Consider the following 26095-nt stretch of genomic DNA (forward strand, 5'->3'; position numbering starts at 1 on the left):
CCAGAAAATATTTTGTACCTAAAGAAAATGCAAATGAAGTATATCAAAGAGTTTAGAGGGAAATTTATAGTAGTAAATGCTAATATTCGAAAAGAAAAGATTCAAATCAATAATCTACATATTCACCTTAAGAAATTATAAAAAGAATGAGAAATCAAAACTAAAGCACAAGAAAGGAAGTAAAAGATCAGAAATCAATTAAATTGAGAACTACTCAAAAAAAAAAAATCAATGAAACCAAAAGCTGATTCTTTATAAAAGATTAATGAAATCATTAAAGCTGTAATCAGGCTGACTGAAAAAAGAAAAGAAAAACCAGCAGTTTCAGGAATAAAGGGGGCACATCATTACAGATCCTAGAGGCATTAAAAGGCTCAAAAAGGAATACTATGAACACCTTTATGTCCATAAATTCTACAATTTAGATAGAATAAATTTCATAAAAACTACAAAGTTCCCTCAAGAAGAAATAATAACCTGAACAGTTGAAAATTTATTTTTAAAATTAAATCTGTAGCTAAAAGTCTCTAACACTGCAGGTCCAGATGTTTCCCTGGAAAATTCTACCAAACATTTACAATAGAAAGAATACAAATTCTACACAATATCTACCAGAAAACAGAAGGGAATGGTTTCCTATTCATTTTATGAGGCCAGCATTACCCTGATATCAAAACCAGAGAAAGACATTACAAGTAAATACAATTACAAATCAATATCCCTCATGAACATAAAACAGAACACTTCTACAAAATATCAGCAAACCTAATTAAGAAAATATATATTTTTTAAAAAGTAAACTACAACCAATTAGGATTTATCACAGGAATGCAAGGCTGGTGCAACTTTCAAAATCAATCAGTATAACTTACTATATAAACAGAATGAAGAAGAAAAACTATATGATCACTTTGACAGATGCAGAAAAAGCAACTGACGAAATTCAACATCCTTTCATAATAAATAACACTCTCAGAAAACTAGGAAAAGAAGATAACTTACTGAACTTGATAAAGGACATCTGTTAAAAAAAATAAGAGCTCTACAGTTCACATCATAATGGCAAAAGACAGAACGTATTTCCCTTAAGATCGAAACAAGGCAAAGATGCCTGCTCTTGTCACTCCTATTCAAGATGATGCTGGAAGTCCTGGACAGGCCAGTAAAGCAAGAAAAAGAGGTTAATGGCATAGATTAGAGAGGAAAAAATAAAATAGCCTTTATTTGCAGACAACTAAACTACAAAAAAAGCTCCTAAAACTAATAAGTTTAGTGAGGTCATGCAATAAAATTCAAATAAAAAAATCAACTGCACATCTATACTAGTATGCTAAAATGTTATTGAACAATTAGAGATCAAAATTTACCAAATAAGAACCCCAAATACCCTAAAATACTTATAAATCTAACAAAACATGCACAATCTCTATCCTAAAAACTACAAAACACTGACAAAAGAAATAAAGACAATCTCAGAAAGCAGAAAGTTACTATATTCATAGATTGAAAGCCTCAAGTGTTAAGATGCCAATTCTTTCCCAAATTGATTTACATATTAAACACAACTACTCTCAAAACCTTACCAAGTGTCTGTGTACATATGGAAAGAATAGATATAAGATAGCTGAAACAATTTTAAATAAAGACAAAGCTGAAGACTCACAGTATGTTAACATGATATTTGAGACTTCCTGTAAAGTTACAGTAATCAAGACAATGTACAAGTGGTGAAAGAAAGGTACATAGATCAATGGATTCAAGAACTCAAAAATAAACTTACACAAATATGGCCTATTCAAGGTTCATAGTCAATTCAAAGAAGAAAAGATAAATCTTTTAAATAACCGGTACTGAAACAATTAGATATTCATGTGAAAAAAATGAGCTTAAACCTGCACCATACACTTCATTAAAAAATAATTCAATAAACTTACTAAAAACTAATTCAGCCCCTGGCCGATGTGGCTTAGTTGGTTGGTGTCGTCCTATGCACCCAGAAGTTGACTGGGATACATGCCCAGTTTCGGGCTTGATCCCTGGTAGGGGCATGCGGGAGGTAACCAACAGGTGTTGCACTCGCACATAGATGTTTCTCTCTCTCTCTCTAAAAATCAAAAAAACTATTCTTAAAAACCAACCAACAAACAAACAAACAAAAAAAAAAACTAAATCAAAATGGATCATAGACCTCAATGTAAAATATAAAACTTCTAGAAAAAACATCTCTGTAACCCTGGGTTAGGTAAAGATAATGTTAAATATAATACCAAAAGTATGATACATAACAGTTAAAATTGATAGTGGACTTTATCAAAATTAAAAAATCTTACTTTATAAAAGATACTGTTGAGAGAATAAAAAGGCAATCCACAGACTGGGAGAAAATATGTGCAAACCATACATCTAACGGAGACCTTATATCTGCAATATGTAATGCCCTCTCAAATCTCATCAAGAAAATGAACAACCCTATAAAAAATAGGCAAAAAATTTGTAAAGACACTTCACCAAAGAAGATATATAGATGGCAAAATGCAGATGAAAACATGTGGCATTAGCCACAACGAAAATGCAAATTAAAACCACATAAGATACCACTATACCCCTATTATAATCCTTACATTTAGAAAAATAGATGTAAAAATTGATATCAACTGCTGCCGAGGATGTGGAGCAACTAGAATGCTCATAATTGCAGCTAGGAGTGCAAAGTAATGTAACCACTTTGGAAAATATTCCAGAAGTTTCTTAAGACCCAGTAATCCAACCTCTAGGGATTTACCCAAGACAAATTAAAACTTATGTTCACATAAAAACTTGTACAAAAATGTTTATAACACTTTTATTCGTAAATGTAAAAGACTGGAAATAACCTAAATGTCCTTCAACTGGTGAATGGATAAACAAACAGTAGTGCATATGACAGAATACTACTCAGCAATAAAAAAATTAATATTCACAAATAATGTGATGTAGATTTATTTTCAATGTATCCATTTTCATAATTCAGAATTCTGTATTTGTCCATATCTGTGTGAATTTTGATTTTGAAAATTACTTAAAAGCACTACCAAGACAACTAAAAGCTAAGATAGTTGGCACAGAGCTAACTTTAAATTAAATGTAGAAATTACATATTCTAAAATATGTATCTCATATCCATTGTTTTCACAATTTGTTCTTTTTAAAGATGCAAGTGTGATACTAATTTTTAAAAACAGAATTAGTAAACAAATTTATATTAAGCACTAGTTCTTTTTAAGTAATTCAAAGATAAAATCAGGAAAATATTAATCAATGTAGTAGTGTTATGGACTGACTGATTTGCATATAAAAGAACTGATAATGTGACAATGAATCAGTGAGTTTCACCTTTACCTGGGGAAAACTCAAGAGTCTGTAAGATAAAACAATATTGACAAGGAAATATAATTCTACATTTAAAAAAAGTTCTTTTGAAGAACTAGAGAAACGCTAAGAAAACCGTAATTAAATAATGGTTATTATCACTAATAGTCACGATTTCTTGGGTGCCTACTATAAGCTACAGGCATTATATTTAGGGTTTTACAGACATTTTCTCATTAACTCATTATAATAATCCCCCATGGTCAGAATTAATATTTCTATTTAAAGGTAAGAAAACTAAATCTCAAAGAGATTATGGTCCTTAAAACCAAGATCGTAAATATTTATGGAAACTTTAAACAATGATTTCTATGACTTGATGAAAAAAGAAATTCATAAAACTCACCTTAGATTTTCATGTTTATATTTCTCTAATTAGAAAATTTCTATTTTACAGAATGAGAAAAATATTTAAAACCTAAGAATTTATTAAATTGCCTATAACGTTCTTTTATCTTCCTAAAAGAGAGGTTTCATCCTGAATGTTCTTAATGTTAGATTCAAGTTCAGAACTATAACAAATATGGTCTTTTATCTTAACAGTCAACAATACAAAAGCTGTAATCAGCCTTAATAACCAAGTTAACCAAATTGAGTATGTCATTCTCCAAATTTTATGAATTCAGAGTCCCACTTTGGGCATTGATTTCCTTCCCCTCCAATACATGCCTGAAACATTCCCAGCTTTAAAAATAAAACTCTTTGATGATCAAACACTTCATTTTGCTGTCCCTTGGAAATATTAACTCTTTCAAGGACTCATCCAAATATAGGAGAACTCACTGAGAACTTTGTGTTTGCAGCAGCTAGCAGAAGATCTGGCATCCAGAAGTTATTACTGGTTCTTTCACAAAGCATGCTTAATTATTTGCTATGAGTTACAATGAAAACAAATTCAATAGTTTTAAATTGCTTTCCTAGCTTCAATGCCTCAAAGTATATAAAGGCAATTATCAAATCACTGGTGTGTGCAGCATTCAGATTCTGAATTATCCATGGCACATTTCAGCTCTCATCCAGGTTTTCTTCACCATCCAGCATGCTTTTCCTCTCCTTTCCACTACTCAGCCTAATCTGCACTCAGTGATTTCAGCAAAAAGATGCACTGTAACATACAAGCCCAAGTAAAACAAAACTAGGAAAGCAACTTCCCTGGGAAGAAGAAGGAAAAAGCATTCTTTGCACATGGTGAATGGTTCTAATCCACTGGGTGGTCTTAAACCTGTTCACATCCTGTATATACCTTACCAAAATAGTCAGAGAATGTGGGCAGAATCACACTGAGGCAGAAGACAAAGCATCACAAAGGCCTCTGTGGTTACTGGCATAGCACCAATAACAGTGCCAGTGGACAACCACCCACACTCTGGGCAAATGTCAGTAACAAAAAATCAATGAATTACCATGCCCTGAAGGCCAGTCTTTCCCGTCAAACACCATTTTGCCCTACCTCACATCGTCTTACACTTCCAACTAGAATAAATGTTTGATCGACAAGCTCTGATCTTAAAAGGGCAAGATATGGATTACCAGCTACAAGAACTTGGGCAAGCCCACTTAGTCTCTCTGTGGCAGCAGTTCCCTACTTAAACAATGGGAATAATAATTCCTACCTACCTCATAGGGCTATTTGGACTTAAGATAATACAGTTGAAAACGGTGAAGTTCACCCAATTCCAAAAGGTATATTCCTGGCATGCCACTGTGTAGACTTTGGTGTTGAGGAAATTGAGACTCAAAGGTTAAAACAGTTTGGAGAGCTCAGATTGCAAGTGATTCTGATTTTCACTAGGGTTCCACATTCTATAAAAACTCAAAAGTTAACAGAACCCAAGTTCTTATTATTGGAGGGGGGAAAGCAGAAGTCAAAAGAAGAAGTGAAATGTGGTATAAGGAGAATATGAAGGTAAGGAAGAATCACTGAGCAAAAATCATTAAAAATTAAGATGCAGACTACTCTAGGACCGTGTTGCACTATTTCCTAATAATATAGATTGATTTTTGACAATTTTATCCCTTTGTCCAACATAAGGGATAAAGTTAACTAAAATAACAGAACTTCATTTTCACACATTATTATATTCTACACTGTTAGAGATATTTGGCATTTGGAAAATGACCATTAGAAGAAGCATGAAATATTGTCAGGGGTCACAACCATGCCCTGGTTATCTATTACTATGTACAAAACTACCCTGACTTAATGCTTACCACAATGTACCATTGCATCTCATGATTCTGTAGCTCAAAAATTCTCTCTGCTCCTTATTCCTCCCTGCCCCAAAATGGCCTCTTCATGCAGAAACCAAGGGCTTTCTCATGCATATATTTTAGCTAGAAACATCTTAGCCTGCCTCAGGATAGCTAGACTTTTGACCTGGAAACCCGGGTCTCAATGATGGAACCCTCTGAGAGACAGAAAGTGGATGCTGCCAGTCACTTATAGGCTTGCGCCCAGAAACTGGCCCAGCATCTACTCTGCCATATTCTGTTGGTCAAACATTTATAAAAACTCCCCAGGTACAAGAGGAGAGAACACAGACCCCACATCTCAATAAGAGCACCAAAGAACCTGTGGCCATTTTAAATCTATCGAAATTACTAGAAAAAATAATAAAATGTTATAAAGTTAAAATCTTTAGAAAATATTATAAAATGTTTGTTCGAATACAAAATGGAAAACAGGTATTTACCAGTGAGTATGAGAATGTTAGTTAAAATGATCAAATCTAAATAAACCACTCAACATATGAGAAGAGCTCCAAATCAAGCAAAAACAAACAAGTCATTACAAAAACTTAACAGTATAGAAAGGACCCAACACATGCTGCAATATCAAGTGCTGGTGTGTATGCTAATTTTTTACCCCTTTAAAGGAAAATCCTAACAAAATTAGGTTATACATGGTAGGTTTCTAATTAAAAGTCCACATGTAAAGTTTTAAAATGCCTGTGTTTAGGGTACAAAGATCATTCCATCTAGTTCAACGAACGTATTTCTAAAAGTGAATGGCATTTTTACTTATCCACCTGACAATAATAGCTGCCATTTATTGAATATTTACCTGACACTAACCCTGTGCAAAGTATTTTATATACATTATCATATTTCACCCTCACAAAAAGACTCACTGTACAGATAAGGAAACTGAAGTTCAGAGAAGTGGAGAGGTTGTGCTACTATTAAAAGATGGTAGCCAGGATTTGTTACCACACCCACATTCCCCCCAAAATCATTATTCTTAAACACTATGGTGTTTAGCTTTCTGCCAGAATATGTGGTCAGAAAGTACTTCTGTAAGTTAGGATTCATATGTGCATTTAATGCATCTATGATTTCCAAGATTAATGTTTTTAGTCTTTTGACAGAATCATTATTCCCTTCCTCACATTTTAGCAGTATAATACAAATGACATATTACTGTCTAAAATTATGAAGGAGCCTTAAATGTACAACCAATAAACCCTATACTTCAACCATGTGTTCTTAGAACATATCTTATGCATGTATAGAAAGCATATCCAACAAAAATCTATACAAGTTCATCTAAATGGAGCCTAATAAAACAAAAGAAAACCATTTTTTCAGGACTGACAGGCATAGCAAATAATTTCACTGTAGATTAAAACAGCAGATAAACAATCTGAAGACTCAGCTTACAACTGAAATTTGTTTTCTCTGAAAATATGTTAATATCCGATGAGGTCCGTTAGGGGGAAGTTGTGTCAGCATTTCTGGGATAATGCACTTGCATGTGACTGAGTGTGCTTTTTGCCTGCTGTGGGGAGCCTTATGATCTGTGACTGAATAAACGTGGCCATTCTCTAACTATTGCTACCCTGTCTCCCCCTCCCCCCATCAAAAAACTTGTTTGTAAAGTTACTTCTACTCCATGTTTTTTTGTTAATATGCACATAAGTCCAGTGTTTAAAATAAAAGCTACACATTTTATAAAAACACTTTGGAATTTTTGATAAATGTTGCTCTTTTCTCTGTTTTCCAGGAGGTGCAATGTGTATAATGCTACTGAAGATAGCAAAGGGAAGGGAGCAGAGGACCAGGGCAACCAACATCACCTTGTTTACTTTTTATTTATTTTTTAAATTTGTCCATTACAGTTGACATTCAATATTATTCTGTATTAGTTTCAGATGTACAGCATAGTGCTTAGACAATCATGTACTTTTATCTTCTTTAAAGGTGAGAATAAGAAAGGTCAGTGAGTCCCTTTCCTCTGTTTCCAAGATGGAGAATGAAGACTGTTAAATGTATGGGAAGTTTAATTTCTACTTTTTAATATCATGTTTATTTTTATGAACTAGCAGCAAGCAAAGAAAAACAATCACTTTTGGTATTTCCCAGGGTTCCACAACTATAAAAACAATTCATAATATTTATCATATTTATTTTTGTTCTTAGAGGCTATTATAAGAGGCTAGAATTTCATGCATGATCCAATTAACTAATTATACTTATTTAGAGGCCATGAAATGCCTAATTGCAGTCACAAATAGGAGATCACTGGCATAATTAGTTGTGCTAGCAAAACTGTAGTTACAAAATTTCTTGGGTCAGGCCACACAAAAACCGTGACCCTAATTATAGTATTGTTCTCAGTACAATTCAGTCTTAATATGCTAGTCACTCATGTTTAGAAAATAAGTTTAACTGGTAAAAACATTCCCCTTTAAATTTGGTATGCTAGCTTCTTAATTCACTAAAACATCTCAAGGAAAACTTTAAAATAAAACTTCAGGGATACTGTAAAGAGAGAGTTTTTAAGATCACTTAGGTCAAGCAGGGCTAAACCCTCAGCAAAAGGGCATTCAATCAGTAAAATAACCATCTTTTTGTTGTCAAGAAATAAAATAAGCCACATATATTCCAAAGCAGTTGAATACTATCCTGGATAATGTTCCTTTGGGCAAACCTGTGGCCCTTATCTAATATGTGGTCTTCCCATCACACTTGATGTGTCAGTGCTACCAGGTCAACATGCAAGATTCATCAAAAACAGCCTGGCCTCACTAGGAACCTGTTTCTACAGGAAATAACCAAAGACAGCAAATTCACCACTCACCACCCTTCTCATTTTCAAGGGAGGGAGGAAGGACAGAAGAAGACACAGTGACAGACAATGTCTTATTTTGATACAAAAAGAGTAGTCAACAGTTAATGAGGAGAAGAAATGAGAGCTGTGGTAAACTCCAAAAACATTCTCCATGTGCTCTGCACTGGCTGTGTAAGGAAGCTATCGATGTAAACAGTTCCATGATTCGTCCAACAGCCCTGCCTCAAGTCTCTCTCTATATATGTACATATACATATTTCTTTAGGTCTTCAGGATGCCTCTTCTCCACTGGATCTACTATCCCCACAGACAAAAGACTCTTGGAAAGAGAAAGTGGTATGTGCATTATTTAAATTACCTTATTTTAGGCCTCAAGAATCATTATCATGCTCATTATTACAGACTAGAGGCCCGGTGCACGAAATTCGTGCACAGGGGTGGGGGGTGTCCCTCAGCCCAGCCTGCACCCTCTCTAATCTGGGACCCCTGGTAGGATTGGGCCTAAACGGGCAGTCGGACATCCCTCTCACAACCCAGGACTGCTGGCTCCCAACTGCTCACCTGCCTGCCTTCCTGATTGCCCCTAACCTCTTCTGCCTGCCAGCCTGATCACCCCCTAACCACTCCCCTGCCAGCCTGATTGATGCCTAACTGCTCTCCTGCCAGCCTGTTTGCCCCTAACTGCCCTCCCCTGCAGGCCTGGTCCCCCCAACTGCTCTCCCCTGCAGGCCTGGGTCCCTCCCAACTGCCTTTCCCTGCAGGCCTGGTCGCCCCCAACTTCCCTCCTCTGCCGGCTTGGTCACCCCTAACTGCCCTCCCCTGCAGGCTTGATCGCCCCCAACTGCCCTCCCTTGCAGGCCTGGTCCCTCCCAACTGCCCTCCCCTGCTGGCCATCTTGTGGTGGCCATCTTGTGTCCACATGGGGGCAGGATCTTTGACCACATGGGGGCAGCCATCTTGTGTTGGAGTGATGGTCAATCTGCATATTACTCTTTTATTAGATAGGATAGAGGCCTGGTGCCCTGAAGGGTGTCCTGGATCAGGGTGGGGGTTCCCTTGGGGCATGGGGTGGCCTGGGTGAGGGGCCTGTGGTTGTTTGCAGGCTGGCCATGCCCCCTGGCGACCCAAGGGAGGCCCTGGTATCTGGGGTTTATTTATCTTCTATAATTGAAACTTTGTAGCCTGGAGCGGAGCCAAACCTTCTGCTTGCTCCATGGTGGCAGCCATTTTGGGGGTATTTATGTATCTTCTATAATTGAAACTTTGTAGCCTTCAGTGGAGGCCTAGGCCGGCAAGGGCAGGCGGAAAGCTTGGCTTCCTCCATTGCCAGGGAAACCCAAGCCTCCCTCCTGCTCTCTGTGGCCGTAGCCATCTTGGTTGGGTTTATTTGCATATTCGCTCCTGATTGGCTGGTGGGTGTAGCAGAGTGATGGTTAATTTGCATATTACTCTTTTATTATATAGGATAAGGAAACTGAGGTTCTATTTAAGCTAAGGGACCAGTACAGGGCTACACCGTTAGTAAATATGAGAATTAGAACCTGTACTTTTCAAAAGGGTGTGTGGCTCAAATAACCCCGTTCTTTATATTCCAATTCAAGGCTTTGAAAACTGAAACAGTCCTGGCAAGCTTATATTCATTTGTCCCTTTGAAAAAAAAATGCTTGGTCAAGTCTTTGAATATATATTATAAGATGATACAGAATAGTATCTTGTAATATGAAATGTATTAGATCTATCCTCAAAATTTTCTGAAATGCATCCTACCTTATATAACCACCCTTCTTGGGTTGTTTTAGTCTGTTTTGGGCTGTTTTAATTTTCACTTACTCATCTGTTTTCTAACTAGACAATAAGTTCCTCAATAGCAGTGCCTACCATAGGGCACTATAAACAACAGGCTTTTTTGTTAATTCACCTGCTGTTCTGGTAGGTCACTGCTATCCACCAACCATATTTATAGATAAGTGCTTCCCTGAGCCACTGGTACAACACCTTTCCTTTCACTTTTCATGGAGAACCAATTTAGGAAAACATTAATCAGGAGCCCTACCAAAAATAATAAAATTTACCATTGGTTACCATTATAGACTATTTTAGCACTACAGTTGTATAAGAATAGCAAGGAAAAGCGTTTACAGTATCCTGTCATATTAGAACTGCCATTTTATTCATAAAAAGTTTGTAATGCACTGACTTTTCTATGGAGTTCAGAAAGAACCTGTGATGGGTGCCCTGAGTTTCTCAGAGAATACAATGTTTCATTTTGCTCTAATTCATTCTATTACTGAATTAAACTTTGATGTATTGGTCTTGACAAGTGCTTCATGCTGATTGTATTGTGTATGATAGTATAATCACTCCCCATGCATTTCCCACTGGCTGGCTGATTAATGCAATAGATTACCTGCAGCACTGATGGCAAGAGGGAATCATTGCCCTTCTGTACTATAAACTGTTTGTATTTCCAGTGTGCATGCGTGCATGTGTGTATATATATGTGTGTTTTTACACGTACACAGGCACCCATGAAGATCTACCTATACGTAGGTGGAAAAGGTGGGATAAACCAGAAGAAGAAAAGGAAAAGAAAACTGAGGACACAGAGAACATTAATGTCAATCATTGTTTTTAGTACTAGCTTCTTAATGCTTCCCAATAGGGTAGTATTATACCTCAATTATTCATTCACTTTTTACTCACAAATACTTATTGAGCACCAAACTCTAGCCAGGCACAATGTTTTTCTCAACCTTTACAGAAAAACAAACTTTAAAAATGTGTCACAATCAGTGTTCTAATCAGTGGACAAGAAGGGAAAAGGGGGGAGGGTGGGATTATGAAATTGGTTTAAATGCCCCAATAAAGAGTTTTGTTTTACTTGGGTTTGTATGTTACAGTGCATCTTGATTATCAAGTGAGCACTAACACAGGGATGAATAAGAATAGCTATGAAATTGGTTTAAATGCACCAATAAAGACAAAGTATATAGTGAGTAGTTTATTGGTTAAAAAAAAACACAAAAATCTCTAGATGACTTGGTCTTGGAGATCAGACTCTTCTTGTGCTCTTGCAGCATTTTGAAAGCATTTCTCCTAACGGGATTTTCTCCCTGTTTCAAGCTTACATTTGACCCAAGTGCCCTTTAGACTCCTCCCACCCAAACCCTTCAGCCCTTGCTCATCTGCAAAGACTGTAGCTTCCAATCTAAGGCACTTCAAGACTGCTGATCGCTTTCATCTACCTAATATATGAATGATTCTCACTCTCTCCTCCAGGTTTGCTGAAGCAAATTTTGAAATTTACTAGAGTAACCCAAAATGAAAAGGGTTGGAAAGCATGATCCAGAGCCAACAAAGTCTGACTGGCCATAGCTCACCATCACAGAGATTTAGATTTCTATTTCAAAGGTTATCTTCACAACAGAAGGCGTAGAGTTGAGTGAGTTAGCCACATTTTAGACAACTACTATCACTACTCCTGGCTATTTACCTTTAGCTCAGAGTCTGAGAAAATAACTGGAACACCAGTTACTAACTCATCCAAGCAATTTAATGTCAGAAGGCACCTGTATTTTACTACAGCATCCTATTATTTCAATTTGGAATTTTTAAATAAAACAAACAAAATTTTACAATTACCAGACAAGATTACAGCAGCCTCACAAAAATTCATCTGCCGCAAATGACTTATCAGCTTGTCTTCCCCCTAAAATATGTAAGAGGAAATTCTTTATATGAATAAAAAAGTTATTCTTTGGTATATCTCTAAGAAGAGCAGCTACTTAAAAGTCTATAAATATGACTATCAAGCATGCATTTTGAATCTCAGAATCCTTTGTTCTAGATAAATCTTGGTGGAAAGCATAGTCCGAAGTGGTGAAAGTCACTTCACTGGAATTCAGAAGAACCTGCCCTCTGTTCCTTTCCCTCCCACCCTAGGGCTCTGTGAGGCAGTGTCTGAACAGCCCCTGTCTAAGGTATAACAAATATTAATCACTTCCCTGGATTCTCCCCAACCCTCATTAACCTACCTAAGCTTAAATGAACTATGAGAACATTTGTAAAGCACCTGCTTGGTACCAGCACCCAGAGAACAGTGTATATGTACTAGTATGTGGCTGCCTCAGGCCTGGGCTTCCACTTTTCTTTCTAGCTCCTGGCATCCCTGATTCCTGTGAAGCCCCTGGGAATCTCAGAGTGTTTAAATGAGGCTTCTCAGACCTTGTTAATTTTTGTATGCTGCCACTTCAGGGTAAGAAATGGTGCAAGGAAATTATCCCTAGCCTTTCTTCATTTTCATTTTCACACTCTTGAGATCCACAATCTAGCAAGGAGACTCCTCCAGCTAGATTTCCCTTTGGTGGCAATTTCTTGAGGACAAGTGCAATACTAACTCTTAGGAAGTGGGAAAAGTAAGGAGAACTTTTCTAAAATTGTTATGAGGAAGAAAAGGACACACTTTACTCATGCTATTACATTCCTATTGGCCACTAATTTGAGAGTAGTATCTACTACCAACAGACTTATGGACTAAATAAAAAGACAGCATAAAAAAGTAACTGGAACCCATTCTGGTACAAATAATGTACCAGCATGCTACAAATATGATATAGAACACTAAAGGATACAACGAATCATAAGGCATCTTAACACCTAATTAAATCTCCATGGTGTTTAGAATAGAGTTTTATAAAAATATACAAAGGGGTGACCTCAAGTGTTGTTACAAATTATCCAAATATCTAAATACCTTATATGACTATCATTAAGACTCTCCAACTGGTTAGATAATAGGATCAAATGATCTGTAAAGCTCTTTTTTAATCTTGTTCTCTACTATTTTATATTAATATTTATTTAAACTGTTTTCTCTTTATTTCCACTTTCACATACAGGGTACCAAATGGATATTAAACCTTAGCAGCTACAGTCAAAAGAAGCATGATTGACTGCATTACACATTATTTATCATAGGTTTGCTAACTGTACAGAAATATGCCTTCTCTTTGGGTTAACTTCTGACCCAAACTAGAAAATACTCTGCCTACTTAAAGAAGCAGAGAATAAACCCCTCCTTCCCATCCCCAGACAAGAACAGAATCCAGAGGCCTCTGACCCAAGAACACAGAGGTCTCAGTTTTAAGAGACAGAAAGCAGTAGGATCATACAACAGAGAAAGAAACCAGACCCCAGTAATGAGGACCCAGCAGCAGATACCATTCTGAGAACAGTGCTGGAGGGAAGCAAAGCCTCCTGAGCAATACAATTGACAAAGCCTGTGTATTTAGAGGGAGCTCTGAATAACAAGGGGGAAAGCAGAGACTGAGACAGGAACTCACAACCCTATTCCAGAGCGGAAGAGCCCAGCCTATGGGCAGGAAGGGTCTGCAGAGCCTACAGACCATATCAGGTAAACAAGTGCTGAAAACCATGTTATCATAGGGCCTTGTATAGATAGGGCAGGACAAGGACAGAAGCCTAAGGGTCTTCCCTGTCTCCTCAGCAAAGGGGACTGAAAAATGAGATAAAAACTTCACTGTATCCCATCTGCAGTATGTAATATCTTGCATAATAATAATAGACAAACATGTAAATTGACTGTACCTCCGCTACACCACCAGCCAATCAGGAGTGATATGCAAATTAACCCAACAAAGATGGCGGCTAATTTGCATACACAGGCGTTCTGCCCCACCCCCAGTCTCTCAGGGCCTCTGGCAGTGTGGGAAGGCAGGGCCGGAGCAGAAAGAGGTGGCTCCAGGGCCTGCGCGGAAAGGGGCTGAGCCAGAGTGGAAAGGCGGTGCCGGCAGCCAGGGAAAGGAAAGCCCATTCTAGCACAAATCTTCGTGCATCGGGCTTCTAGTCTTAATATATAATGCAGTTCTCAATGGCATATGTTTGCCTACATTAATGTGCTTGTTTTTTCAGAGTCTGAAATTAGAGAGTTGGAAACAAATGGGCAACTAGATGAGGTGCACTCTGCTGACCACTGCAATCAGGACTGAGGGAACACGGATGGGCAGATCAGGCCAGGCAGCTTCTACAGCGTGGTTTACGGCCAACTAGGTATAATCTTCACTGGTTCCCCTGCTCTGCACTAAGCGGAGAGACTGCCTAACGAATGCATTATGCAGTCTTTTAAAAAAAGCTGAGGACAGTGTCTAGTTTGGTGGTTAAGTCTTTGAAGTCACTGACACCCAAGATAAAATTCCTGCTCTGCTGCTGTGATCTTAGGCAAGTTATGCAGTCTCTTTACGCCTCAGTTTTCTCAGCTGATAAATTAGGGCTAATAACTGTTTAAGAATTAAATAAAACAATGCATGAACTAAGTGCTTAGCATAGTGCCTGATATAGTGGCTGGACTGTAATGGGAAATAAAACAAAGCAAAAATCTAGATCCTCTCTCTTTCTCTCTTCCCTTTGAAGTTAACATGGAAGAAGAACAAGGTTGGGTTGAAGGCAACATTTTTTATAATGAGTATTAACCCTTTATACCCTTCCCTCAGTTGAGCTCATCCCTATCTTTGTTCATGTTATTCCTTCTTTCTGGAGTATTCCCTACAATTCACTTTTATGAACATCTTGTAAAACCATGTTAAATTCAATCTGTACACATATTTGTACTAAAATGGGAATAAATTACCCTATCAAAGTGCTTCTCAGTTCATTCATGCCAGTTCTAATCTCTCGTGTCTCCTGATGGCTGGCAGCTCTCCTTCCTACTAGTACCATTGTCACAATAAAATAAAATATTTCATACATCTATTCCTCTGGACATATTAAGTGCTAAATACGTACTGATAGAGAAACCAGAGTAAGAATTCTGGAAAGAAGGCCCTGAAGTGGTAAAGCTGTATTCTCCTTGTACCCAAGGAAGACAAGCTGGTAGGTGCCAACCCCTGATAATGTGGTTCATAAGGATAACATTCTGCAGTCGCAGCTACAAGGAAGTTTCCAAGTCTGTACTGACATCTTACTGCAAGGGGGCTCCGGGAATTGCTGTTTTCTCCATGGCACTAGAAAGGAGGTAAACCACATTGGAATGCTTTCTAGTTCTCAATGAGAAGCAGTTACTCCTTAACCATTTACTAACCACCATCAACTTCAAAATGTGGAAAGTTTGAGTTTCAATTTACCACAGAAACTAAGGGGCTTAAAACAGTGTTTGTGTGGGGGGGGGGGGAGGGGGAGGGGGTGAGGGCGGAGGGGGGGCGGAGGGGGAGGGGGTGAGGGCGGAGGGGGGGCGGAGGGGGAGGGGGTGAGGGCGGAGGGGGGGCGGAGGGGGTTCCTAGCCTACTGCTTTCAGAGATGTAAGATGGCATTTCCCAGAAATTTCTCCACAATTACCCCCCAAACCAGAGCCTTTAAAGTATTATTTCTGGCTGTGCACAAAGGGTCTTACTATATCGTCTAGAATGTGTAACTTAAGTATATGTTTTCTTCCTTATTCAAGAATAATGTTATGGGTAGCCCTGGCCGGGAGGCTCAGTTAATTAAAGCATCATCCCACACAATAAAAGACTGTGGTTTGATTCCCAGTCAGGGCACATAACTAGGTTTCAGCTTTGACCCCGGGTCAGGGCACATACAGGAGGCAACTGATCAATGTTTCTCTCTCACAGTGATCTTCTCTTCCCCGCCCCACTTCCTCTTTCTCTAAAATCAATAAGCATATCCTCAGATGAGGATTAAAAAAAAAGGGAATAATGTGGGTGTAGAATGGGCCCAGAGATGAGAGAAGACTACTTATATCTGGGGATGTAGAAGGAACAGCATCTTCTAGGTCCATGGTATAGGTAATTTTTAGTAATTTAAATAAATGTGATCCCAATGGATAACTAAGTCCTCCACTACTAAACTGATTTCAAGTGCTCTGGGTCTGTAACCTACTCAATCTGTCCAGCAATATTATAGCTGTTGCTTAATAACAGTGGTCAAACTAACTTTATAATGAAATTTGAACTAGAAAGAAACATCTAACTATGGCTATTTCTGCTAACACAGAGTTAGGCATCCAGATAAAAAGCTTTGGACAGAACTCAGAGGTACCATCTTATCATGTGACCTGAGTGAACACAGCTCAGAGATGTAAGGCTCTTGCAATAACATCTCCCCCAAGAAACAGGGTTTATATGCTAAATAGCAAAACACATGACTCAGCTTACAAGAAAAAGTTAAGTGTTTAAAATATGGGGGGTGGGGGGGGCACGGCGCGGGGGGGGGGGTATTATGTAATATTTGAAAGTGAAAATTTAAGGCTTTTCCCCCATGATAAAACTGTAATTAAATCTTATTTAACTGTTTCCTCTAATGACATCCATTTTAATTAGGTTTTAATAAACTGGCAGCCACAACCTATAGTTTTAAAAAGCAAAGCAAAATTACAGTCTAGGAAACATCTAAGGCGAAGAGACCCATCAACACAGATGAGAGGTTATAATATATCCCCTCTTACCGAAAGACCCCCACGGTAATTAAGTGTGCTGAATAGACAGCCATTAGGGCCAACCAGTAGGTGTGTTCGTCACCAATAGCACTGGGTTGTTCTCTGAAATCCCAAGTAGTATCTGTGATCTGTTTTCCAAGAAATTTGCAGAATAACAAAAGCAATTCAAGAGGTGTGTGTTCTACAGCTCTACTAGCTATGTAGCTTCTATCAAATGTGCAGCTTAGCTTCTACCACTGCAAGGGGCTTTCTGTTTTAAGATTTTAATACACACATTTTCTTATAGCTGATCATGACACAACAATACTCCTCTTGAAAAGACTACCTTCGGTTTAAGAAAATGAACATTCATGTAGAAAAAGTAAAATTAATATATGAAAAACTGATTCACATACAAGACAAAGTATCTGCAAATGAGATGCACTAAACAGAAGCTTAATATGCATTTGTATTTATTTCATACTAGATTATGAAAATCAGGGAGTAAATCACAAAATTAACTCAGACCAAATGAATATCATAAGCACTTATTTTAGAAAAGAAGAACTGAGCATAATTAGTTCCTTTGTTAGCCAGAGAATGGGGGAAGAAATTGGGCCTGTTGCTACCTCAAAAAAAGTTTACATATATTTATCTGAAGAGAGAAAAAGTTAAGTGAATGCTGTTTTTAAAACTAATTTTAAATCAGCAACACTTAAATTTTAATAAATTACATATACTCAGAATATTGTAAATTTTGGGGAGGGGGAATATCTATCCTATAAAAAAAAATTTTTTTTTTGTAATCTGGCCAACAATCTGATGCCTCCAAACCCCTCTGCCAAGAAGCAGTTACTTAGCCAAGATAGTCTTACTTGTACTTTCGTCAGAGTAAAGCTTTCATGCCAGGAAATACTTTTTTTTTCTGGTGTATTGGTCATTGCCAGAAATGGACCCATCGAATCCACCGGTGCTAAGGAGTTAAGCATCTGAGATTTAATTTAACAGTTTCAGCTTTATTAAGCTGTCACAAGAGCAGCCCCACTTTGATAACAGTAGCTGCTCCAATTATGGCTTGGTTTAGGGTTGACAAGTGTAATGATTCATTCGTGGCACATGAGAAGCAATAAAAGGTTGTTTTGCATTACAGCTTTAAAAATGTGGGCACTTTTTTCATTTAATTTGTCACTTAGCTTTTGCTAAGAGGACATTTAAATTGCAGTAAAAGGCAAATGAGGCTTTTAGTTTAAATGTAATCCCCATATTTAAATGATCTGTAATGGCGCAGTGTTGGAGTGGGAACACTATTGTCTCACAGTGGGTCCTGATGGTGACATGTGACATTTGTATTCAAGTCCTGTATTATCCATGTGGCTAAAGGGCTTCCAATTTCATTTCACAGCCAGAAGCCTGCAGAAAACACCAATTAACTTGCAGATCCCATTTGCCGACAAAACTCAGCCTCTTCTCAATGTCTGGCATCTGGCAGTGCTCAGCATTTAATTCCAGAGCAGAGCCTTAAAGCAATGTGAGCCCAGAGCAGGGGCACAAAGTCAAATTCCCCCATTTTATTAAGAACCAAAATCCTTTCCCTTTGTAGTCCAGAAGCAACTTTTAGTTAATTTTTTGGTGAATGAATATTGAGATGTGATAGCTATTGTTGTAAGTAGGACTCTTCACAGAACTCAGACCCCATTAAAACAGCAGGTGACCTCTGCTCACTACCAGAATACATAGAATTTATAGCAATCTAGTAATTATTTTGGGATGGGTGTGATGAAAGAAAACATAGGGCAAGAAGATGTACTCTTCATCTTGGACTGAAACCAAGCTTGAATAGAGTCTGGTCCATAATTAGAAGGTCATCAGAGGGTATAACTAAAATCAGCTCATGGAAACGTCCACCTAATGAGAATTTATACTTTTGATTAAGGGTTGAGGTACATAATTTTCAAAACCAACTTGGAAAAGTAAGATGTGACTAATGGATTAAATGTGAACTATACAAGTTTTGGCTATATCAACTGTATTTATTTGATAACCAAAAAATTTAGTTGGTATTTTCTTATTAGTTATTTGTAATTCTAAGCTTCTTTAAGTACCAAAGTTCTTTAAATTTTATTCATTTAATATTAATCCAATAATGTTTTCTTAAATGATTCCCTTCATTATAGTTTGTTTTTTTTTTAATGCTAGTCCTTTTTACCATCATAAACCAATTACTGAATTCAACATTTACTGTTAACAAAATTGGGGATGGATTACTTAGGAAAGTCAAACACTCAGTATTATATAAAAATAGTTGTTTAAACCATGCATTATTTCTATGTTTTCTAACCACTACAGCATGCTCCCAAATATCCCTCCAATACACTGAAAATATCTACTGACATTACAGATTAATTGGGGGGAAAGGCCATTGCCTTTATTTTTTCAGGTCCCCAAGGAAAATACCAAGATTAAATTGACATTTACCAAGAGTTGCCATCCACAGTCAAGTTCCTGAACACACATCCTATTAATGGGAAGAAGAAAACTTGCATGTCAAATTCTTTACGAACTTGTTGTATAACCCTACGTCACACAATGTCATCTTATGGCAGTCCCTTAACCTCCTCAGAATTTAGTTTCCTTTTCTGTAAAAGAGTTCATCTCAAAAGTCCATTCCAATTACTATGACCATGTGGTATCTTCATCAGCAAGTTTCACTTGGTCTAGAACAGATATGGGATCAATTAGCCTGATGTGTTCCCCCATCATTAGGCAAGATGAAGACAGGTATGAAAATGTGAAGAGTTCTACTACTCAACTGCATTTAGACCAGGATATTTTATTAAATATACCCAGAACTTAAAATTAATACAAACACAATAAAGTACTTGTTAAAAAATTCCATTCGTCACATAGATTTCTTAATAGAAAGACAAAATAGTAAGTAAATTATTAATTCCTTAGCAATGAGCATTAGGTAACAAGAGTCATCCCCCAACATTTATCAGTGAACATGACAGCTGTTTCTCCTTTTTTTCAACCACCTGCTATATCAGTATCTTTACCACCAAGGATTTGGAAAGCAATAAAAATTAGAGTCTGCTCTATATTTTTTATTCTTATGATCATTAGCTCATTTTAATCTATAACAGTCAAAATATAAAATGAATATTCAAACTACTTTTGATATTTTTAATGTAGGCAAAAACAGCCAAATTTTAGCTGAATTGATCACAATGTTACTCTAGAAACAAGAAACTAGCTCTTTTATACAAAACTAGAGGCCTGGTACACTAATTCGTGCATGGGTGAGGTCCGGCAGGCCCGCCCCTGCCGATTGAGCCAGGCCAGCGGGGGGAGGGGCTGAGGGCAGTTGGCGGGCCCACCCGCCCCCTGGTCGAATTCCCAGTGGAACTCCCTGTCGAGGGGACAATTTGCATATTAGTTTTTTATTACATAGGATACTTATTTCAAAGTAATACAGTTTCTCAAATACTTAAAGGCTGAGTCCTGTGCTCACTTTCTTTAAGATCAGACAGTTCCCTCCAAACCCTGCCAAGATTGTTTCCTGCAAAGTCCTTAATTCTCCCTATCTTCTACCCAGTACATAATGGTAACATGTTCATATATGAGTAGAGATCTCTCTTCAGCAATACACTGATCATGCTCTTTAAACATTCAACATGGTCTTCAACCATATAACTCAATGGCAATCTGTCAGGAAACTTATATTTACCCAGCTCATCCCAGAGCTGCCTATATTTGTCAGTCATCGCAGTGCCTTGTTGCCTCCAAAGTGACAGACGAGGATCAGCCATGAATTGCTCTGTTATCAAGGTCAACATGCGGGCCCCATTAGAGTCCCTCATCTTCAGCATCTCCCGAACCTAGTGGGGAAAAAAACAGACTTTAAAAAAAATGTTCAAAAACAAACAGCAATACAGAGACAGATCATTTTTCTTGGGAGGGGGACAGTTAATTCTCGACACCAACTCTCTTAAGCAAACAAAAGTTGTTAAAACTGGTTTATATCCTAAATGGTAATTGAATCAAAGAACTGAAACTGACTCTTAGTTTTTCCATATTGTTTTAGAATCCACAGAAGGAAAGAAATTTGACTAACTTCCAGTTCAAAAAGAAAAATTGCTAGCTTCCAGAAAAACAGTACCAAAACCAACAAGACAAATCATTCGGCATCTTTCTGACTCCCCAGTTGATTGCACTTCCCACCAGAAGAGGCGAGCTTAAAAAGCAAGCTACTAAGAACTCTTTAGGGGATCTTCTGAATTGACCTAATGATGTATCTAACAGCATCTGTCCTGCAGAGTTTTATAGAAACAGTTTTATTGAGACAAAATTCACATACATACAATTCACCAATTTATACTGTGCAATTCAGTGGTTTTTAATATATTCAGAAAGTTGTGCAACTCTTCAGTTTTTGAGGTAAATTAGTAATTTCAGTAAGTTCTCTCTCACCGAAGTTCTTTGACATAAAGACCAGTATCATATTCATTTCGATGGACTATTTTTGCAATGGTAAAAGGAAAGTGAACAGGGCTGTAGGTTCAAGAACTCTTTTGGCTCTAAACAAGCAATCCACGAAGCAGAATCATGACCAGGGCCCTAGGAAGTTCTCAGTCTCTCATGCAGGAACCTCGAGCTCTCTGTCCATTACTCTTGTGCTACATTTCCAAAATAAAAGAAAGGCAGAAAAGAAACACAAGGCTAATAGGAAACCCTAAATGAATCCATCCTTTCCAAAAGTGCACAGCTATGCGTTCAACAAGAAGCCCAGCTGAATACCAGTTCTCTCTATAGGAAATTCCTAGAGCAAGGTCATGACCAGTGGAAAAGGAGAGGTAGGTCCTTTGATTCAAGATTCTCTCTTTGTGAACAGCAAATGAGGAGGAAATGGCAGATCTTCAATAAAGCATCTCAAACCTTCAGATCAATACATTCTGCCTCAGGCTTGTACCCTGACAAGTGATGGAATCCCCTCGTAGGTTCTAGAATTTAAGCCTTGTGAAGAACTCAAAAGCATTTCTACAGTAAATCACAAGGGTTATGCTTCCAGGAAGGTTATCTCAGTAATCTTAAAAAGGAATTTATTACTACTAGAGACCCGGTGCACAAATACATGCATGGGTGGGGTCCCTCTGGGTGGCCCCGTAGGGAGCGGACCGAAACCTGCAGTCCAACGCTGCCTGCAGCTCCTACCTGCCACTCCTGCTCATCCCAGCCCCACTGTGCCTGCTGTGGACTCGCGCCCAATCAGGAGAGGCTCTCACTGCCACAGCAGCGCTCACCAGCCATGAGTCCTGCGTTTGGCACCCTCCCAAGGGGAGTGGCCTGTGGGATGGGGCTGAAACCGGCTCTCTGACATCCCCCAAGAGATCCTGGATTGTGAGAGGGTGCAGGCCAGGGTGAGGGACCCCACCAGTGCACGATCAGGCCAGGGAGGGACCGCAGGAGGGCTCCAGGGCATGTCTGGCTCATCTCGCCCAGTCCTGATCAGTCGGACCCCAGCAGCAAGCTAACCTACTGGTTGGAACATCTGCCCCCTGGTGGTCAGTGCACATCATAGTGACTGGTTGATTGGTCAACTATCTGCCCCCTGGTGGTCAGTGCACGTCATAGCGAGCGGTTGAGCAGCCTTAGCATATCATTAGCATATTACACTTTGATTGATTTGTTTGGTTGTTCTGCCATTCAGTCTATTTGCATATTACCCTTTTATTATATAGGATATGGAAGCACTAAAAATTCATGAGAAGATGAAGACTGGAAGAAAGAGAGGGTCTTGCGATTTATTGCACATGATACTTAAATTACATTTATACTTACCATTTAATCTTTATAACAACCACATAAAGTAGGCCAGATTATAATCCCTATTTTATGAATTATAAAACCAAGTTAAAGTACAAAGGGCTAAAGGGGTCAAATATATGGTGACAAAATCAGAACCCAGATCTGTCTTAACTCTACTGAATACTAAAAGTTATGCCATTCCCAAATTAGAAGGTGATGTTAGTTCATATGTCTTATGTAATATATACATCATATAGAGATAAAAACTACTAATGAAGGCCAGTCTAACACCTCTTTCACACTGCTTCTACTAGGCCTCTGATGGCATGAGACTATGAAATACTTCCCGTGTGTCTAAATATACTAAACCTTTAATAGTTACCACTATATCAAGTTTGATTTAATGTTTACTTGGCTGATAAATTTCTAACCTATTACTCAGCTAGAAATAGCAATGAAAATAAGCACTAGTAAGCATATAAACCAGTACTATTAACCAACACTCAAGTGACTACATCAATAGCATAATGGTAATTAATTTTCAGACTGTTGACTCTGAGGCATTAAAGGAGTTTGAAGTGCGTATGAGTTACTAAAGATGAGTAAATGATGAGTAAATAATTTTAAAGTTAAGTGTATTTTTTGTAAATCTAATCATCAGAAAATTGGCAATCTCTGTATGGTATATGCTGCAAGGGTGGAGGAATCTTTTTTCTGCCAAGGGCCATTTGGATATTTATAACATCTTTCTCAAGACATACAAAATTATCAGCTTAAAAATTAGCTTGTTATATTTTGTCAAACATTTAATTAACTTACCCCTAATGCCTTGGCAGGGCCAGACCAAATGATTTTGTGGGCCTTATACGGGCCATGTGCTGGAAGTTCCCCACCCCTGGTATACGGAATAAGTCTTTATTAAGAGAATATGATGCATCAGAATACACTATTTTTTGGCCATAACCAGTAACAGAGTTTACTCTAATTCTTCTGAACTGAAAGACATCTTTTAATTATTATGAATATTAGAAAGATTACTTAACAAAAGTATCAATGTACAATTATCTGTTCCCTTAAAGCCAAACTGAATATAATACCAATAATGATGGCTGTAACTCCAATGAAGAAACAATGATTCAATATGATTAAAAAAGCATTTTATCCAATATTTAGATTTGTGTTTATGGTACTAAAGCAGGGGTGGGCAAACTTTTTGACTCGAGGGCCACAATGGGTTCTTAAACTGGACCGGAGGGCCGGAACAAAAGCATGGATGGAGTGTTTGTGTGAACTAATATAAATTCAAAGTAAAGGAGCGGAGGGGAGAGCAAGAGAACCCTCCGCTCTTTCGGCTCCACGGGCCGGATAGAACAGCCGAACGGGCCGGATCCGGCCCGCGGGCCGTAGTTTGCCCACGGCTGTTAAAAGGTCTTATAAAACAACAGATACAGCTTCTGCTCAGACAGAACTTATAACAAAGATAACTTTGTTTCTTAGGTCATCAAATTTTGGTGATGAAAATTAACATTTACCAAGGCCAACTACATGTTAGACATCATTATCATTTAACACCATGATCACAACTTGAGGAGATATGCTACTATTAGCTAATTTTATAGATGAGGAAAGTGACTTTAAAAACTTTCCAAGTTTCATCCACTTAAGATTTAGAACTTAGATTTAAACCCTAGTCTATATGACTTCAAAGTCTATGCTCTTAAAACAAATTTAAAGATACTGACATTATTAAACTAAAAATATAAAGCACCTTTTAAGGGCTGTATTCAAGTTACTGGGGAAATTAATTAGAAAAAGACAAAACGGCATTTTAAATACCATTAGGATATTTACTTTGGCTTTAGTATGGGAATGTTCTTTCAAAATTGTGTAAATTGTCATAATTTTATTAATAGGAACTGAGAGAGAAAAAAGGGTTCCGCATCTTGTCTAAGGACATCTAAGCAAATTAATACTTGGGTTAGAACACAGACATTTCTAATTGATTAACTTAGAATGTAGTCTTTAAAAAAATTCAAAAGACAAGTCTTTACACTATTGTAAACATGATCATATAAAGATACCTGCTGTATTTGTATATAGTTAGAATATTTCTTTAAAAATAAACAATCATACCTTTGCAAAGAGCAAATTAAGCTGCTTCCCTGATCCGTGGTACCCGCCCTGGGAAAGGAACAGTTTAACCTGTTCTTGAACCTGCTCTTCATCTAAGTGCCAGCAGTTTTCATCATCTATACTAGCACCTGCTGTTGGATCAGGAGCACCTAGAAATAAAAAGAAAAAATAACACATATGCTAGGTAAAGACTGTGCTAAAAGGGCTCTGATAATAAATTCGAAAAGAATTAAGATTATGTACTCTTTGCCTAAACACTTTTTAATCCAATCTCAAGTCAATTACACATACAAATTTATGACTTAAAATAAATACAAGAGGCATTCTTGTATTTCCTGGATTTTCCTAATTTATGCTAAGCCAAAATGCAGATTACTTTAGAACTGAAATATTCCCATTTTTTAAGATCAGAGATTCTACCTTTGGAGATGAGTTTACAAGTTCTTTAAAGAATAAAAAAGTCACAAAAGTGTCTCATTGTAAATATGTGATGTTTATAAACCTCTACTGTGTAGGACATGTTAAGAAAATGTTTTTTAAAGACTTAGAAAAATATGAAACCAAGTAAATTCAGCAGAGTATCTCTCTCTTTACTATATTAATTCAAGAAGCCTTCACCATTATCTGCTGCTGTATAAACTACATGCTGACAAAACTGAAGATTAAAAAGGGAAATCAAGCCACATGGGAACAGGCAGTGCAGCTGTTGTACTAAACCAGGTTGTAGTATCACCTTGCCAAACTGCGTAAATATTTTATTGCTGAAGTACACACAAAAGGTAATAGCTATGTAATAAGCCCTGTGTGTAGACTACCTTAGAAATTAAAAATCACCCACATATTTAGGCAGGTAAAAATTATGTTTCATTATTTATTAATAAAATAAAATGGTATTCAAGGCCTAAGATTCATAAGTAATACAAAATAATTTAAATGTAAAAACCTTTCATTAATAGTTTAAGATTCATCCCTTAAAAAGATACATTTGTAGGTACTGTTTCCTATTACTTTTATTTTCCTCTAGTGATCTAATGCAGATTCAATTGGCCAAGAAAATAATCACTAAATCTGCCTAGAACCAGAATCCATTAGTACTGAGGAATAAGACAATAGATCTGTAAACCACGCTGAGAAGGTGTGCTTTCATTCATTTTTTCAGCCAGCATATATACTGAGAGCCCTCTGCTAGATTTGGGAATGGAATGGTTTACAATACATACAGAATTTACCATCTAGTTCAATGGCTTTCA

At 37.5% G+C, this 26095-nt stretch overlaps 1 protein-coding gene across 1 annotated transcript in view; it reads right to left on the minus strand.

Annotated features, from left to right (window-relative positions):
* The window catches only part of ZSWIM6 (zinc finger SWIM-type containing 6), a gene marked incomplete at its 3' end in the record, with an annotated part of 198959 nt that overhangs the window by 31625 nt on the left and 141239 nt on the right, over positions 1-26095 (minus strand). The window contains exons 3-4 of the mRNA XM_080681775.1: positions 24846-24994; positions 20635-20785 (exon numbers count right to left, since the gene is read on the minus strand). Of these exons, the coding sequence (XP_080537901.1) occupies positions 20635-20785; positions 24846-24994 (300 nt within the window). The remainder of the gene's footprint in view (positions 1-20634; positions 20786-24845; positions 24995-26095) is intronic.

Source organism: Plecotus auritus (assembly GCF_963455305.1).
Source record: "Plecotus auritus genome assembly, chromosome: 7".
NCBI lineage: Eukaryota > Metazoa > Chordata > Mammalia > Chiroptera > Vespertilionidae > Plecotus > Plecotus auritus.